At 37.2% G+C, this 18,405-nt stretch overlaps 1 protein-coding gene across 1 annotated transcript in view; it reads left to right on the forward strand.

The window, feature by feature from the left end:
* Window positions 1-18,405, forward strand: part of NEK8 (NIMA related kinase 8) — an 806,012-nt gene that overhangs the window by 210,781 nt on the left and 576,826 nt on the right. The window contains exon 5 of the mRNA XM_044054419.1: window positions 11,719-11,927. Coding sequence (XP_043910354.1) covers window positions 11,719-11,927 — 209 coding nt within the window. The remainder of the gene's footprint in view (window positions 1-11,718; window positions 11,928-18,405) is intronic.

Consider the following 18,405-nt stretch of genomic DNA (forward strand, 5'->3'; position numbering starts at 1 on the left):
AAGTCAAAACTATCCTCCACACAGGGCATAGAATTAATCTGAGCAAGACTAAACACACAATCCTGCATGGCTGCTCTTCCTCTTTGCAGACTGGTAATGTTGAGGTCAAGTGATACTCTCTCAAGACAAAGTTCTTGCTTGTCTAATCTTACAGCTCCTTGGGTCCATGGCAGCAGCAATCACCCTAGTTCCTCTGATGAGGTACCACATGAGGCTGCTTCAGTGGCTCCTGGCATCACAGTGAGCACTTCTAACTCACCCAGTGTGCCACCCAATTTGCATAACCAACTGATGCAAGCAGGATTTATCTTGGTGGATGAATCCAGAAGAGAATTTATGGAGTTGCTCTTTCTGCCCCTCTCAGCCCAAGGCCGTAGTGACCACATCCCTGATGTGGTAGGAGCATTTTCAGGGAAAAACAATCCAAGGCACTTGATCACCTCAAGAGGACAATTTTATATCAAAGTGCTGGAATTGAGGGTAGTGCTCTTAGCGTTGTAAGCATTCCAAAATACCCTCGCTTCAGGGACAGTTGCTATTCAGTCAGACAACACGTCAGTGGTCTGGTACATAAACAAACAGGGGGGAACCAGATCCCACCCTCTATGTTGAAAAGCCCTAAGACTTTGGCAATGGGCAATCACCTCCAACTCCTTTCTGATAGCAATGCACATTCCGGGGAACTCCAACATGATTACAGACAAACTGAGAAAGTACATTCTCCTGCCTCATGAGTGGTCTTTCAATCTCAATGTAGAGACGAAGATCTTTCGTTGATGGGGTCAGCCTTGCTGCAACATGTTCACCTCTCCTATAAACCACAAATGCAGGAGCTACTTTGCCCTAGTCTTTCCTTGGGGGAAGTCTCCGAGAGACATGATTGGCCCCGGGACTTCTTTATGCCTTCCCACCAATTCCTCAATTTCTGAAGAAAGCCCAATGGTTGAGAAACAAAGTGATTCTCATTGCACCTTATTGACACCATCAAGTCTGGTTCAACTTTCTTTCACTTAAGTTTGCCGCCCGTGGATTTTGGATCCAACTCCGGACCTGTTATCTCATCCTCAGGGCCTGGTCTACCCCAACCTACAAAATCTCAAGCTGATGGCTTGGTTTCTTCACTTGGACTGAGAATTTCTGGCTGGCACAAGCTTCTTATAACAGCTGAGTCAGTTCCGAGGATTGAAACCAGAACCCAGCAGTCAAGAATAAATGAAGACGGACAACACAGCTAGAATGTTATGGTAAGAACATAACTTCTTTTTAACAGGTTTGGATTTCAACAAGTTTCTTACATCATTTTCTGCTTTCAGAAAAGCTTCCAGTTCAGGTTTCAATGGGGGATTGAAAACACTTCGGTTTTCTAAAAAAAACAATCATTGCTTTCCAAACTATTATTATATAAAAACTTCAAATACAGTTTTCTAACAAATTGTCTAAAACAATTAATAGTATGTATAACATTATCCCTTTTGGCTGGTACAAAGTACAAACCTTTGTTCAACAGTCTTAAATGTTCATTATTTAAAATAACTTAAGATAATTTCACAACTTTAAAAGAAGTAATAACAGTACCGTGAGACTCAAAATGTTGAACTGTTTTCTGAAACTCTTTTTCCACTGTTTCTACTGGTTGTTGCACCTGTTTGGATGAGTTGTTGCACCTGTTTGAATGAGGAGACTGAACCGCAATTTGTGCCCACGTTCTTTTTCCCGTTACTCCATCCTGAAATATCTCTGCATTCTAAAAATCCTGAAAAGGTCGCTCACTGGCTGAATCATGCCTTCTAACTGCATCAGCTTCTTTGTTGATGTTCATTCTCTCTCACCTATGAACCCTTCCTTCATAAACCCGTCCATCTCTTGTCATACCACGATTAGATAGCACACCTTCTGGTTCACCTCCAACCTTCGTATGCTAGTTGCTCACTTTCAATTCAAAAACTAAACTATCTTCAGTCTTTTTTTTTTCTCTCTTTGGAACTTTTTAAGCTTCTGCTTTTGCACTTCATTTTCTGCTGTAACTTTGCCATTAATCCTTTCCGTCTTCATTTCAAAATTGGCAGATGGACTGGATGTTTTCAAAATGTTGTATGATTCAACAGTTGACGTATTAAGCTCCCCAATCTCACGCTTGTTCTCCTCTGATAAAAGTTGCATGTATTGTAAATCAGTATTTTTAATTTAAAATTCTCCATGCCTCTATTAACTCTGCTGACAAATTTTCAGATGGTTTTGTAAAACTCTCAAGTCTCTCAGGACCCTTTTAACTTTCAAAAAAAAAAACAAAATGTCCCAGTGTAATATTTTCAATTTTAAAAAGCTGTTCTCCAAATTATTAAACTCCATATTTAAATATGCACTAGTTGGTACGGAAACATGACATCTTCATCAAATGGATTGCTGAGACCCACCAAACAATCGTGCAATACACTCTCCATACTGTTGCCACAGCCTCAGCTCCCAAAGCTGAAGCAGGATGGTTTGTCAACATAAATGTACAATCAGGGTGACTCACAGTCTTCCTTACAGACCCTTCACCATTATCTAACAAAGAAACTTGCTGGTGTGTCATGCAATGTGAAGTCCAGCAGCAACACTAAAAACTTGAATTTGGTTGGGATAATTGAACTGAGTTTGAAAATTCAATGGTGCCAAATAATGAAAAATAAGAAATCCACAGAACTCGCTGACCATGCAAAAACAAATATAAATTAAAAACTGCCACAAAATACTTAATAAATAATTTGAATAGGGTGCAGGTAAGCACTTACGTTTTCGTACAGAGAATTTCATCAGGCAAAACCCTGAAAACACCACATAATTTAAATATATAGAAATTGATCATATGATCACAATGTAAGATTAATGTTTTAACTCTTTCTTTCTTAAAACATTTTTAAAATTCTTTTTATCATTAAGCCATGAGAAACTGCCGGCATCTAATCCTATTTGCCAGATGTATTCCTTCCAATTTAGTTCTTCTTCCACTTCAAATCAGTGTTCAAAATTTCTAACCTGATGTATTTCACAAAGAAGCAAAGATAATTTTTATTTGTATTATTATTATTTTCATCAGAATGATCTTGTACCACATGTTTTGCAAAACATTGCCTACATCTAACCATTCTACTGCATGCAAATTCTCGTATATTCACACATATAATTCTCTGGTATGGTATATTTCTCCCCCCTCCCCAATGGACAGTGGCTGCCTATGATCCAGTCAACTCAAGTTTTATTAGTGAGTCTGATCCCTGAAGAGTCAACTAAGGAGAAGAGGGTGAACATTTTTACCAGCTTACCTATCTTGGGAGGGAGGGGTATGGTTTATAGCCAAGAACTAGTAGTTATTCATAGAGACTGCTGGTGCTACTCCAGAGGCCTCTGCATATATAATGAATATTAGGAATTGCGCAGGAAAGTGGGAAGAGTATTCAACAGAGCCCTTTACAGCTGTCAGGGTTTGACCATACAGGGATGCTCTTATCTCCTCCTTGCATACTTCAGACGATTGCTTATAGTAATGATTTCCCTGCAGAGCCCTGATCCAAAATAACAAGTCAGCCAGGTGTGGGGAGAGAGTGAACTACATTGTTGAGGAGGGATTCTGGGACATAACTGACAGCTTTAGCTGCCCCCCCCCAAGGAATGTATAACCTTGTTATGTCAGACAGCTAGGAAATGGGATGAGGAGGATAACAATTGACCATTTACACATCAACCACATATAGCGTTACTGCTCAATAGTTCTTAGTTGGTAAGCACAAGAGATTTTACACTACAATGCAGTAGATTGAATTCTTACTTTTCAACAAGGTAATTTATTTTGGGATATACATAAAACTGGAGTAAACTGCAGGATATTGCATATATGTATGTTTACTTCTAAAAAAAACTTTCTTTTTCTCCTATAACAAAATATAAAAATGTAATAAAATAAAGAAAGTAACTTTGGACAGATGTGTTTTTTAGGCAATTGATATTCACTGAGTGTATGTGCACACATGCAGGCACTAATTTCTGCATGGAATTTCTGTATTATAAAACAAAATATGGAATCTCCCTTTTTTAATTTCTCCATATTTTTTTGGGGTTTCTAATACCATGAAGGGAATGGACCCCATTCCTAAGTCAAAGTACGATTAAAGTTCATGAAATTAGTATTGTTTTGATCTTTGATGTCAGCCTGAAGTGATCTTCGCAGCACCCACATTGTGCCCAGTAATGACTCCTCCTGCAATTCATATGGGGTTACATGTATTGGTAGTGTATCTAAATACGACTGTAGATTCTTTTTATAAGACCCATTGCTCCTATTACTATTGGAACTGTCTGTGTACCTTTCTTCCACATTGCTCTCATTTCTGCTGCAAATCCTGATATTTTATGACTTTGTGTCTCTCTGTACACACGACACTGTAGTCACTGGATGTGGTGATTTCAATGATCAGTGCTACTTTTTTTTGTCTTCTTTTCATGGACCACTATATCCGGTTTTCTAGCATCTATCTTTTGAACTGTTTGTAAAGGGTGATCCCATGTGATGTAGACTGTCATCATTTTCTATGATGCTTTGTGGCTAATGTTTCCAGTGTTTTTCAGCCACTTCAATACCATAGTGTTTGCACAATCCCCAGTGCAACAGTCTTGCCACATTATTGTGCCTTTCAGTATGCAGTTATTCTGCCATTAGTATGTCACAGCCAACAATGAGGGGTGCAGCTGTTTCCAGTTCTGTTTTACAAAACCTACATTTGTCTGTTTTTCCCACATGTACATTGGACTTTGTAAACCAACATGTACGTAGTTCACTGTCTTGGGCCGCCAGTATTAACCTTTCATATCTTAGTTTGAATTTTCCTCTCCTTAACCATTCTTGTGTTTGATCCTAATCAACATTAAGTTGTTCCAGAAGTTTCCTATACTTGATGTGAAGATTGGGGAAGACTGGTGAAGGCTGCCACCCTAGCCAAATAGAATTTGATACATAATTCTATCATTTGTAAATATAAATGTAAAATACAGGCTTGTTTCTTTAATGAAAGAAAACACTGTCAAATGTGAACTTCAGGATTGTAGCAACATTGCCATCTGCTGTAAGGAAAACTAAGCCAAGCATTTCAAATGTTCTTTGAAATTAAAATTGTGTCTTGTATGTTCTTTGATGTGTAGAGCTTGGAGTCATTTGGCCTGGGCTATCACATTCTTTCTAGTGTTTTAACTTAAGGAATAATTACTAGAGTGTACATGTGAGATGCCTTTTATTGTTGTAGTTTCCTGAGCAGGTGTTAGCTTGCTAAATAATGTAGCCTGTTGGCCTGGGAGCTCCAGACTTAAGTGTCAAAATGATGTAATGTGTATACTGGGAAAACCTAAGTGTCAAAATGATGTAATCTGGGAGGGCCCAGCAGAGATGTTTGTGAGTGATCAAACTATTGTTGAAAGAGAGAGACTGTAAGCATTTTGATCTTGATATCGGACTGTCAGCACTGCCTTGCTTTATGAAAGTAAGTTACTTTAGAAGTATGTTTTCTTGTAGAAATAGCTAGGACTATAAAGATTAGACTTAAGTGTTTTTCTGCTATGTCAGAACTGTACTACGGAATTATTTTAAGTTTGTGTGTGATCTCTGAAATCTTGAGTAGCATTGTGGTGTAGTAGTATTGTCTTGTGTTTTTAATTATTTATTATTAAATATTTTAAAAAACTTTTACCTGTGGCTGGTTTGTGTAGAGTTAAGTTAAGCTCTAGAGTACATTGCATATTTATAGAGTTTATTGTACAAAGCCACTCTAATAAGCCTTAGACTGATTAGTCACATGTACCAATTGGATAATAATATTGCACAGTAATAATTGGACACCCTTTTAAGGGCCTTTGGGTAGCTGATAAGTATTAGCTGGTGGTGGCAGTAATTACTACTGTATAGTTTGGGTAAAGGGGCACAGCTGGATAATCTGTGTCAGCCTTTCCCAGGAGTGTCTGTGAAGTTGCATAAATACTTATCTCAAAGTATGTGTGCTGTGTCAGCTATCTGGGCAGGGACACGAAGCACTAGTGGACAGAGAGGGTACTGGAGGTTAGCTTGCCAGCTAGGCTGAGATCTAGACCCTATAGCTGTGCCAGTGGGGAATCTTATTGGGGAGCTGGGGAGCAAGGGAGCCACAAGCCCCAGACTGACTGTGATCTCTATGTGCACTTAAGGGAAATTGTACTTTACTGTGTGTATTTGTTATCCTTTCCTCTTGTATGAGATGCCCTCCCTGGTGTTAGTGGTGAGGATTGAGGCTCCTTGATTGCTGGGCCAGGGCACGGCCGTCACACTTGCAACTTTACTTATGCATTTTCCATATTTCTTGCCTTCTCATCTGGTCCTTCATCTTATATTCTTTCTTTTGTTTTTGGCACATTCAGTTGCTGCCTGATTTATATCTACTCCTGGTTTGATTTCCATTCCTGCTTGATGCCGATGTGCATCTGCAAGACTAAGCAGAGAAGTCATCTTAGATTTATACTCCTCATGTTTCAAAACTTTCACTAGGTTTGGGTCTTGTGAGTTCAGCAGATATGTGTGCAATCCCACAAGTGCAGATCTATACATGTAATTAGTTTCAAGGAGGGCCATTCCTCCGTCATAATGGGGATATATAATCTTGGTATGTACTGATTTTTATAAATCTTTTGGTGAGCATGAAGCATCTTTCTTGTTTTCCTGTGTAATCTGTACAACACGTTTTGGGGACAGTCAATCACTCAAGAACTATAAGTTAGGACAGGAAGAGCAAATTGGTTTATAGCTTGAATTTTGTTCCTAGACATCAGTGCTGTTTTCAGGGTTAATTTAAGTCTTTTAAAGTGTTCCTTACTAAGTTTTATTCACATTTTTTTCATGTTTTATTGTTGATCCTTCATCAATTCCCAAATATTTGTGCACTCCCTCTTGCTCAAGTTCTTTTATATAACATTCTTGTCCCAAACTGAGTTTTCCTGATTTAAAGGTTGCTTTTGCAAATTTATAAAGACCAAATGGCATTCTTATATCATCTGAAAAAATGTTGACAACTTGCATTTGTGCTTTCAGTTCCTCATCTGATGAGCTATACTGTTTTAATCAGGAACAAAGAATGAGAGCCAGCAAACAGTGACTAGAATAATAATCTGTATTGAATAAACAAAATCACAGCATATTGCAGCAGTTACAAACCGGTTTCGGCTGGCAAAGCACAGCCTTCTTCAGTGTATAAGAAAATCATGACATACAAAAGCTGTATATATACAATAAACAAGCATCCTATTGTCTGAGTCCTAAAGGTGTTCATTGAGTCCCGGGGGGAACAACCCTCCCAGTCTAATAATCCATTTCTTTTCTTTTATATTTAATATGGAATGCCATCCAGTTTTGTTTGCCCTATTCCCAAAAATCATATCAATAACAATAAAATTGAACTTGCATGTTGGATGAACTAGTGTATGTTTATAGAGAGCATAGTGCATCCTTTTTTGTTTGATGTTACTGATGTGTTCAGAGATACGTATTCTGAGAGGTCTGGACGTTTGTCCAACATAAAATGAACCACAATTGCAAGAGGCCAAATAGATTATCCAATCACTGGAACAATTTGAAAAGAACTTCAGATCAAAAACCTGGGGGCAATTGCGACTAGAAAATTATTTGGACTTGTTTATGTATTTGCAATTATTGCAATGTCCACATGGAAAACAACCATGTAACGGTTCACCAGAAAGTGTTGTTTGTACCAAATCATGTCTATTATTGTCCCTATGTTTATAATGATTGAAAAAAGAGTTAAGGTTTTTGCCTTTCCTGTAAGAAAATAGGCAATTGTCAGGGATAATGCTGTTGATGTCCAAATCACATTGTAGAATGTTCCAATGCCTCCGTACACTTGGGCGGTTGGAATTACGAGCATATGTAGTCATGAATCTGAGAGGTTGGGATGGTTTGGTAGCATGTGTCTTGTATGTAAGTAAGTCCATTCTCTCCATAGAACAAACCTTATTACTAGCCATAGATATGTCACCACTTCTGTACCCACGAAATTTGAATCTGGTAGTTATGTCAGATTTGTGTTTCAAATAAGTAGTCTCATCTGAGCAGATACGTTTTGTTTTCTAGGAGCCAAATTATAGCCATGGCCTAAGCTGTTAAGTAGACAGCTTAATGGGTTAAGGGCAAGAGAGATTAGCAGTGGTGACAGAGTCACCCTGGAATATCCACATTTGAATATTTATCCCTGGAATAATGATCTGTCCTTTATCATGGCTTAACTGCAAAGTGGTCTGCCACTGTTTCATGGTCACTGTAATGTAGTCGATCAGTGTAGAGTGTGGCTTATGCATTTTTAAGCACTCTCTTCTCTTCTCCACTATGACTTTATTTAACAACAAGAGATCCTTTGTTCCATATGACTTTCTTTTATTGCCCTTTTGTTCTATTGCCATAGTTGAGTTTTCTTCTAAATGATTATAAACTCTGTTGGCATCAGTTCCAATGTATAGTTTATACGTTGTTGGAAGGCAAGTTATTGGCCTATAATTTTTAGGGTAGCTTGCAGGTTCAGTCTTAAGTAGGAGCATTGTTTTTCCTGTTAGCCAGGTTGGTGTCTGTTTGGGGTAAGCATATAAATAGTTCTTACTCATGCCTAAATCTTCATGCAAAAATGTTAATACTTTTTAACCAGAAGTTAGGTACTGCATCTGGGCCTGTGGTTTTCCAATTAGAGGTTTTTCTTAATTGTTTCAATCTCTCTGACTGTTACTTCATCCCATTTCATATCCCATACCTTTAAACTTATTTTTTTCTTTTACTTCTTGTGTCTATTTAGCATCTTTATGTTCCACAGGGTCTTCATAAATACTTCTCCAAAATATATCCATTTATTCTTTTTTTGGTGGTCTTTCAATTCCTTGTTTCCCAATTCTCTATAAATCATCTTTTTTGGGGTCATTAATAAATTGCTTATTTTGTATTTTTCCTTTATATTTATCTGCTTATCTTCTAAGTTTTTCTGCTGAGATTTTTTGTTTATTTGCAATAGTGCATGATAGATCCTGATCTAATACTGCACATTGCTTTTATCACAGCTATCTTTTTGAGTATTTTTGTTGATCTCTTCATCTTCTATATTCTTCTAACAGTGACCCTTCTTGTCTTGTTTTATAGTTTTCTCTATCTGATACTTTCATGATGGTATTCGATTCTCCCCTTCCTTTCCCTCACTACCCTGTGTTTTTGTGGTAGAGCTTATCAGTTATTATTTTTTCTGCACAGTAATATATCCTGTTTACTTCTGTTTTATCATATGGATCTCTCTTGACAGTCCTAATTACTGTGTTCATTTGTTTTGTCACACTTCTGACTTTTTGGGTTTTATTGACCTCCTGCAGTCTATTTGTTTCATTGTTCTTAAGATGTCTATCTCTATTAAATCAAGCAACTTTTCTTTTAGCTCATTTCTTCTAAACTGAGGGCACATTATTATTTTCCATTGCCTTTGGGCATTCTGTAGAAAGTTCTATAGCATCTTCCTGTGGTACATTCTCTTCAATTTCGTTCTGTGCCATTTGTTGCTCTGTCATATGGGAACTCATTGGACTATCACTCCTCAACAGTGACTGCGTCAGAGTTTCCACAGTTTCCTGTTCCTTTCTTTGCTATCCAGTCTCAAGTGAACATTTGTACTGGTTTCCAGTGGAAGGCTCCAAAATATCCTCACATGGCACCTGACCAATTGCTTCCCATTCCACTGGTTTCCTCCTTAATGTGGATGTTCATTGCTCTATCCTGTTGTGTTGTTTTTTGAATTAGATTTTCTACATTGAATCCTTCACTTTGCAGGTACTCTATAACCGCAATTTCTTTAACTTCTCCATTACGAATCCCCTTTTCTACTTTTCCTCTTTGTCTTCTTATTTTTTGTATTGTGAAGTTTTCCATGTCCGTATTCCTTTGCCTGTATTTCTCTTCAAATATATGTGATGCTGCTCTTCTTGTATTGATTAGTTTTGCTTTCTCCTTTGCATAAATATTACATCATATTAAATCTGTTTTTTGTCCGTATTTCTTCAGATGTCTCCTGATCTTGTTTCTCCTCGTTCCATCATGCTGTGAAGTAACCTGTGTTAGACCTTCTACACCAAATCCTTCACTTTGCAGGCACTCTAACTTCAACTTCTATTTTTTTTTAACTTCTGCTTTACTAATCTTGTTTTCTACATTCCCTCTTTGTGATATTATTTTTTTTGTTGTGAAATTTTCCATATCTGGATGCCTTTGCCTGTATTTTTCTTTGAATATCTTGAGACTGTTTTCTTTATATTGATTAATTTGACTTTTGCATTTGCATAAATGTTGCACCATATCAAATCTCTTTATTTCCCATGTCCATGTTTCTTTTTTTATACTTTTCAAAAATCTCTAGGTTTTATTTATATTTTCACACTTCCTCAGATGCTTCTTTTTCCAAACAGATCAAAGTATCTTGGTCTATATACTGTTTTCCACAAATCTGTTGTATTAATGAACATAATTTTTTTATTTGAGGCTTCTGACAGTTTTTCTTGTGGAATTATTCTTTCCTCTACTTTCTCTTAATCTTTTTGTATATCTTGTGTGTGGAAATTCTGGGCTATTTGCATAATGGTAATAATATATAATTTATTTTTTATCCTCAGTAGTCCACTCTGTCATCTTTATGGCTCTTCTTTGTCCCATCGTTTTTTGTGGACTGCTACTTCCTTCTACAAAAGGCAAGCCACCCTCCCCCTGGGCCTGGCCTGGCCCCATTATAGGAATGTTTCTGTATTTTGAGGATTCTACACTGTCATTTTTTCCAGTCCTGGCACCAGTCTGCCTACCAGGATTGGGCACTTTTTTATCCTGGGTCTTACACACCCAGCTAGCTTTTTTTTTAATTTTTGACCTACTTCTGTCCATGATGTTTGCTAAATGAATACAGTCTACATATCAGTGTTGTCTTGGTGAGATTTTGTGAAAAACAGGGTCCACCTTGTGAAGGTACTCACCAAGACTTGAGGATTAATTGAATTTCAGCAATAATACTGTCCTTTGTTTGCTGACTTGTCATCTCTCCATTTTAAGAACAATATCGGATATATAATGGAGCTTCATGTCATCCTACAACAGTCCCTATCAAGGGCAAGAGCAAGACGTGTTTTATTTTCTTTGGAGGGAATATGCCACTGTTATACCAAATACTGGCTGATGAAAAAAACACATAAGGTCAATGAATCCACTTATTATAATTAACTGCAGTCTCTCTTTAAAGATACACAGTTATACTAAGTATACCTACACAACCTGCATTTTATTCCTAGATTATATATCATAAATAAATATAACAAATAGTAGGGGTGCTCAGACTGGCACTGAGGCATGCCACTTAATGATTTCCATTTTTTTTTATATTTTCCCTTATGGATTTGCTTGTTGCTTTCTTCCACATAGACATTTATATTTTTAGCTAACTGTAACTGTTAATATTCAGTCAGTCTAAGATGTACAGAATTCCAGAATCAGTTACTATATTAAATTAAAAGCCTTTGTTAGATCAAGCTCTGTTGAAATGTTGTCCCCAAATCCAAGGTTACTAATACCTTTTTAAATACTTTATCAAGCAAAACTATGTAACCTTTTTGTGAATTAATTATATGAATATTTACATTTTTCTGTAGAATCTCCCCGCTCTTGTACTGAAGATTATGAGTGGCACATTTGCTCCTATTTCTGACCGTTACAGTCCAGAGCTGCGTCAGCTCATACTGAGCATGCTCAATCTGGATCCTTCAAAGCGCCCACAGCTGAGTGAGATTATGGCCCAGCCCATCTGCATCCGGTCCCTATTGAACCTGTACACTGACATTGGCAGTGTCAAAATGAGAAGGTAAGGAACTAGTTTCATGAGTTCAGACATTTTTAAGCAGTTTGGGTTCAATAACGTTTAGTCCACCACCATCTCCATTTGAATGTTGAAATGACAGCAACCTTCCCATATCCTAAACAGCTGGTCTAGATGTCTGTTTCACTGTCATCAAGAGACTACTTAATGTAATTTAGTAGTGGTGTGAGTTACATCAGCCTGTGTTTCTTTCAGAAGGAAATTATTTTTCGGGCTGTAGGTTCAGAAATGACAAGGATCATTTTTTTTATTTTTAAGGATATCCTTTATCCACTTACTTTATGTTACTCTCCTCCTTTTTATGTCTTTTAACTTTATGATTTGTTACCTGCATCCATGAAACATGGAACTCCCATTTGCCTTGCAATTTTTTACACTGTATTCACTAGTAGTGGTGAATTTAAGCAGTGGGGCAAAATTATGATTATGATGTGTTTGGCTGCCTTTTCTCATGTATTTACCCCTAAACTTTTGTGACAACTGTTTCAGAACATTCATTGTTTGCAATTCAGTGATGTATTCATGTAGATAATAGGCTTATTCGACTAACTTGGGCAGTTATTAAAAATACATCATGTGTTTGCAGTAAAAGCAAATAAAGTGGTTAGAAACATTTTTTTATCTCCCTGGACCAGTTATTTTGCAAAAATTAATTTCTTGTAAATTTAAAGTAAAAAAGCTGAAATGTTAATTGCATGTAGAAATGTATGTCTTGTCACTGAATATTTATTTAAAACTAGACTCTACACAGTTATATGACAAATGTTCAATGATATTGTGATATTATCTCAGAATTTCTGTATTTTTTCAGTGTTGCCCAACTTAGTGTACCATTTTGCATTCCTTTTATTAAGTCCTGTCTTCTCTTTTCTGTGATTGCTAGGATTTCTTCTACCTTTGCCCAAATAGTTTGTAAGTCCATTTGTACCCTTTTCCAAGTGAAAGCTGTTTAGGAAGAGGTCCTAATTCCATCACATTTCAAGGCAAAGGGGTTTGCACACAGAAGGAAGCATACAGTGACCCTAATTTAAAAGACCTGCTTGAGCTTCCATGCGAGTACTGCAGGATGCATAGTGATCCTGCTGTCTCTTGTTTCCTGCAGCATTTCTCTTCATAATTACTAAAATCTGCACTGCATCTTGGATCTAGGACCTCACCGCAACCCCCCGAGAGGGCAGCAAGCTGTCTAAAGCAAATTATTTAATCACTTTTTCATCCTATTACCTCTCAACAGCCCTGCTTTGTATGGAGCATTTTGATTTTAAACCTAGTTGTGGTTACTTCATTGTTCTACAGAAAGCAATGACCATTCTGCTTTTAGCACACTTACTGGTTTACCTCTAGATCCACAATGAAACAATGTGAGACTAAATTTCTGGAAAGTGTGATTGATCCAGCAGTCTACTCACTGGCACTGCTGAAACCTCATTGGATGTTTAATAACTGGCCTTGCTGGTTAGTTTGAACACCACATTAGGGGTTCAGAGCTTCCATCATTGGCATCATAGGATGCTTTTTGACTGGTTCTTCCCTTGGTAGTAATTATTAATGGCACCTGTATAGCTTTAGACTTAATGAATCTTACTAGTCATTGTGAAACTACATTCTGTGAACTGCAGATCACCGAAGCACATGCTGCAGTGTCACAAGTTCTAAAAGCCAGTCTGTAATTGTGTTTTCTATGTAGCATCATTAGCTTCTTTGGCTACTTGTAACTGACGGATGTAGTACATTGTTTTGTTGCTTTTCTTTTTATTAAGCAGTTTATTGAAAGCCACACAATTAAATGTATTTTATTTCTTCAAGTCTTTTCCAACAATTGTGATTTAGTTTTTGTTTGTTTCTTTTATATTTAAAGATTACTGCTTTGCATTTTGAAAACTGATGGTTGAAAGGGGAGTCCATCCCTGGGATGACTGATGTTAGTCGTTAGATCTCCGCTGTAGTAGCCTAAACTTTGTGGGATATTCATGCCTAGTATAACCCCAGCCAGCCAGCCAGTCCCATTTCAAAGCTTTAGTTCACCTTCAACCTGCCTAAATCATTCATAAGCTCAAGCAGAGCTATAAATAGTAGGTTTGGGCACAAAGTACTTAAGACCTTTCTATTGAAGTGCAGTCCTCTTCCAGTTTCAGATGAATGTAAGTCAGCTAGTTTTTCTTTAAGGCTGGGAAGATAAGTTCCCTTTGGAGGGAAAAAAAACTTTCACATTATTATTCTGAAGAAAATTTTGCTTTTATATATTAGTTTTCTTTACTGTATTTTAGGGAATTGTGTTTTTTTGTAGCCTGTCCTAGCAGAACTATTTGAACCATTTTTGTTTCCTGTGGAAAAAATCAGTTTAAAAATTTTGTGGGCAGAGTTTTTTTATGTTTCTCTGGTATATTTATGTTTTGAAAGGGCTATAGTTTGTGTTTTTTAAAGTTGACATTATTTGTGTTTTTTTAACACTGTGTTTTAAAAAGGAGGCATGACTATCACTAGTGGAGTTAGCTGAGACTTTCACATACATTTTTACCATAGAGCAGAAAGCTGCTTCCATGGACCTCCCTTCCTCCAGGCACAAAAAAGTTGTTAAAGAGCCTTTGTCCATACAATGGACATCTGATTTACCTCAACTACTGCTGTGGTCATTTTGGGGTCATTCGACCACCCATCCTTATCTCAGGATCCCGCTGGTTGTCTTCCCCAAGAAGCCTCCATAGACCAAAGGTCTGGAATGTCCTCTGTGGCTGTTGGATTGCCCTTCACAGGGAGATGCCAATCATAGCTGATCTAGGGTACCTGATTCCAGGCCAGTAATCATTCTTTCAGTTGTTTTTTTGCCAGTGTATCCTCAGGAAAAAGAAACAAAATGTTAAAAATATTCTTCCTCTTGCATAATTTTCTTTGGAGAAAGATGATTTATTAGGCTTAGCCAAGGGATTATTACACACCTTTAATGTGTTTTACAGTGACTAATTATCTGGTGAAAGAAAAAAAAATCCCTCCCTCTCTGAAAATGAATCTGAGTCAGAGAAACTAAGAATGGACTGGGAAGATGTTTCTTCTGTTAATTTTCCTCAATTAGAACTATATTTTTAAAGATAGTGTTTCTTTGGAGTCTCCTCCACAGAAGTTATCTTTTTTTGATACTTTTGCAAAAATGAAGGCATTGTTTTAGTTGACTTGATTTGCTGCAACTGGAGTTTCTACAACTTGCAGCTGTTTTTCCAATTTTATCTGCCTTTGAGGATGCTTTTAATGCAGCCTGCAGTGTACCTGATAGTCAGCATCCAGTAACCAGAGCCAGATCATGGTCAAATGGAGGCCTAGGCAGGGTAATGGACTGCTCCTTCCAGCTATACCAATATCCCATTATTTGGCTGTCCCTCTTGAGTTACCATAAAATGCTATTAAAATGTGTCAATGCACATACTATTTCTTACTTTTTTTTTTAATTCTACAATGATCACATAGCTTTGGATTTAATTTAAAATGGTTTCAGATGTTAAAAAAAACACTGACAGCCATTTGCTAAACAAATAAGTCTCTCAAACTGAAAACAAACTTAGCATGAGCAACAGAAAATTATTCTTCCCTTGAATCTCACATGTATTGATATATGCTAGGACTCAGACAGTATATAGTGAAGCACTAATTAGCATCTTATGTGATGGATGCAAAAATTCAAAAGGCAAATGTGAAATTGATTTGCTTACAGCTTAGGACAGTCCATTTGATGCACGTATCCCTTTTTAGGGGCAGCCTAGGAGCACTGTCTGATGACGTGACTTGGTCAGAATCACATTGAAAACAAATTAAGGTTGAGGGAATTGAGCCCTGCACTACAAAAGCTGCTCATAGCCTTACTCATCCAGTCTGTTTTACCCAACACATTTGACACCCATGTGACTGGAAAAAAAAAAACAATGTTAATTAAAAATGTGTTCACAGTTAACATATAAACATTATACTCAAAGAATTCATGCTCTCTAGTATATTTATAGTCATATAATAAATGCATTGCCAACAATCAACAAAACAAGGAAACCAAGGATTGCACCCAAAGAATGTGGTGCATATGATGATCCTGTTTACCACAATCAGTTCCGTCCGTTACACCATAACTGCTGTGGGTTGCATGAACCAAGTATCTATATACACACAGCCATTACTTACAGCCATTTGTGTATTTGTACACCTCATATACCTGCTTGAGAACAAGTAAATGACTACATTCATAAATAAAGGACCAGAAATGTATCTCAGCTCGCTGCTGTCAAAACTATACAGAAGAACCCATTGCAAACTCCCTCTGCTCTCTCAACTTCTTAGCTCAAATCACAGACAAAGAACCACAAATCATTAACAGATTTTAAATGTTTCGCTTATATACTTAAAAAGTTGCTAGAATAAAATGCAGAAAGTTGCAAGAATTTAAATGCTTTGCATTAGCATGCATTTTCTGAAGGATACAAAGTCTGAAATTCATGCCTGTCATTATTTAATGACTGCAATCCACAACAATTTGTCAAGAGCCACAAATTTTACAAGGAATAGAGAAAAAAAAACTCTCAAATTCTTTGCACAAGAATTCTGAACAAAGCCAAAAATAATGAGGGGGCAAAGGCAAAAATGTTAACTACTGCTTTCTTTTAACTGTTTGATAACCAGGTAAACTCACCATACAAAGTGTTCCTTTTAAGGGGTAACCCAGGAGCTCTATTTAAGTGACTTGCCGAAAGGCACAGAGTAGGTAAATGAAGGTGGTGGAATTAAAACCCTGTACTTTTGACTATAGGAAGCTATCTGTAAACAGCTTACAGCCCTTAGTACCAGACAACTCTAGTTAACTTGAAATGCATTTTTTGAACAATAACTATGAAACTAATGACTAACATTATTGACAGACTAATATCCTCAGTGTTTTATCAGAAAATGAAGGCATTAAGGAAGGTCTGGTGGTTACTGTAGTGGATTAAGGCTCTAGGCTCTTAATGAGCTGCTTAATGTAATCAATGGTACAGAGTTTGAGTCTTATTGGCTCAGTTTGCATACTGTGTGACTTTGAGCCAGTCACTTAATCAGACAATGCTCAAGGGCCTTGGTGGGTGGATAAAAATGTGTTTTCTGAACAATTGAGTTAATAGCTATGACACTAATGATTTATTTATTACTAACTAATTGTGATTCCCCAATGATTTACCTGAATTTTCTATAATTCTCATGGAAGACAGTTTGCAGTCATCATCCTGGAGCAGTTAATCCTGGAGGCAATAATCATTGTCCTAGAAAGGGCAGTTTGCAGTTATCATACTGGAGCAGCTGCTTGTAAGAATGTGCATTCAGGAAGAAAGTGAGAGTCAAAATTCAAATTTCCTGCTCACAGACATTGTTTGTTTCTAGGGGTAAACAAATTCTCCTCATCACAGATGTGGTTTTGCTTGTAGGGCTGATACTTGGAAAAAAAAGTATATTGCTTCTACGTCTGTGGCTTGCTTTTTCCTGACACTATGCAAGACCTGTGCTGCTGACAAAGACCTGTGCAGAAGGTACATGTACCTGATGCTTGGAAGACCTTAAAGTTTCTGTTCTTTGGAAGGAATACTATTTACTTAATTATTTTCTATAGGTGGGCTGAGCCCCTACCCAGCCAGTACCTGGCCCTAGGCACCTGCCTAGTTCACCTTGTGCTAGATCCAGCCCTGCCTGTAACCAAGAAATGTGATAGGTTGTATAGAGTCATAAATACTGTTTTGCTAATCCCAGATCTGATCTTGAGGTGAGTTCTTTTTTTCTAAACTAGCTGCAGTTAAGAATGCTGTCAGTGCTAATCCTTTTTCTGTCACATAAATATGGCAAGGCTTTTGATAGATTTGCGAACAGTCTATTCTGCTGTTACTTTGACTTTCAGAATGTTAAAGAGCCAGGTTCATATGTTTAAGTTTTTGCTGTCATATTTTGAAAATTTGAGACAGTTGTCTGCCTCTTGGTCTTCTTCAGACTCTAAAATATCTGTTAACTTGTTTGTGGCTTCTGTGTCCCAAGTAACTAATAATTCTTTAAAATGCTCCTATAATGCAGTTGACACAGTCTCTAGAGCAGCTGCTACATGGTCTGTGATGAGACTGGTTATGCTGTCATGTCTTCCTGAAGATGTTAAGGCTGAAATTCTCAATTTTCCTTTAAAGATGTTTTATTTGGTCCTTCAGCTGATGAGGTCCTGAAATGATTTGATGAAAGGGGGAAATTTATACAAGGGATTATCCAAAATTTTCAACACTCTTTCTCTAAATTTACAAAGAATTTTCCTTTCAGTTCAAGCTCTTATTCTTCAAATTTCAAAATAAGCAATTTTGGCGAACCTCTGAGAAGCAGCATTTAAGAATCAGTGGCAGGGAGGCCCCAGAAAGAAATGTGGAGCCTCCACGAATGAAGGACAGTTCAGAACGTCAGATTGGCTCTATTCTTCTATTTTAGT

The sequence above is a fragment of the Protopterus annectens genome, chromosome 13.part0 (genome assembly GCF_019279795.1).
Source record: "Protopterus annectens isolate FY-2018-M chromosome 13.part0, PAN1.0, whole genome shotgun sequence".
Lineage (NCBI taxonomy): Eukaryota > Metazoa > Chordata > Ceratodontiformes > Protopteridae > Protopterus > Protopterus annectens.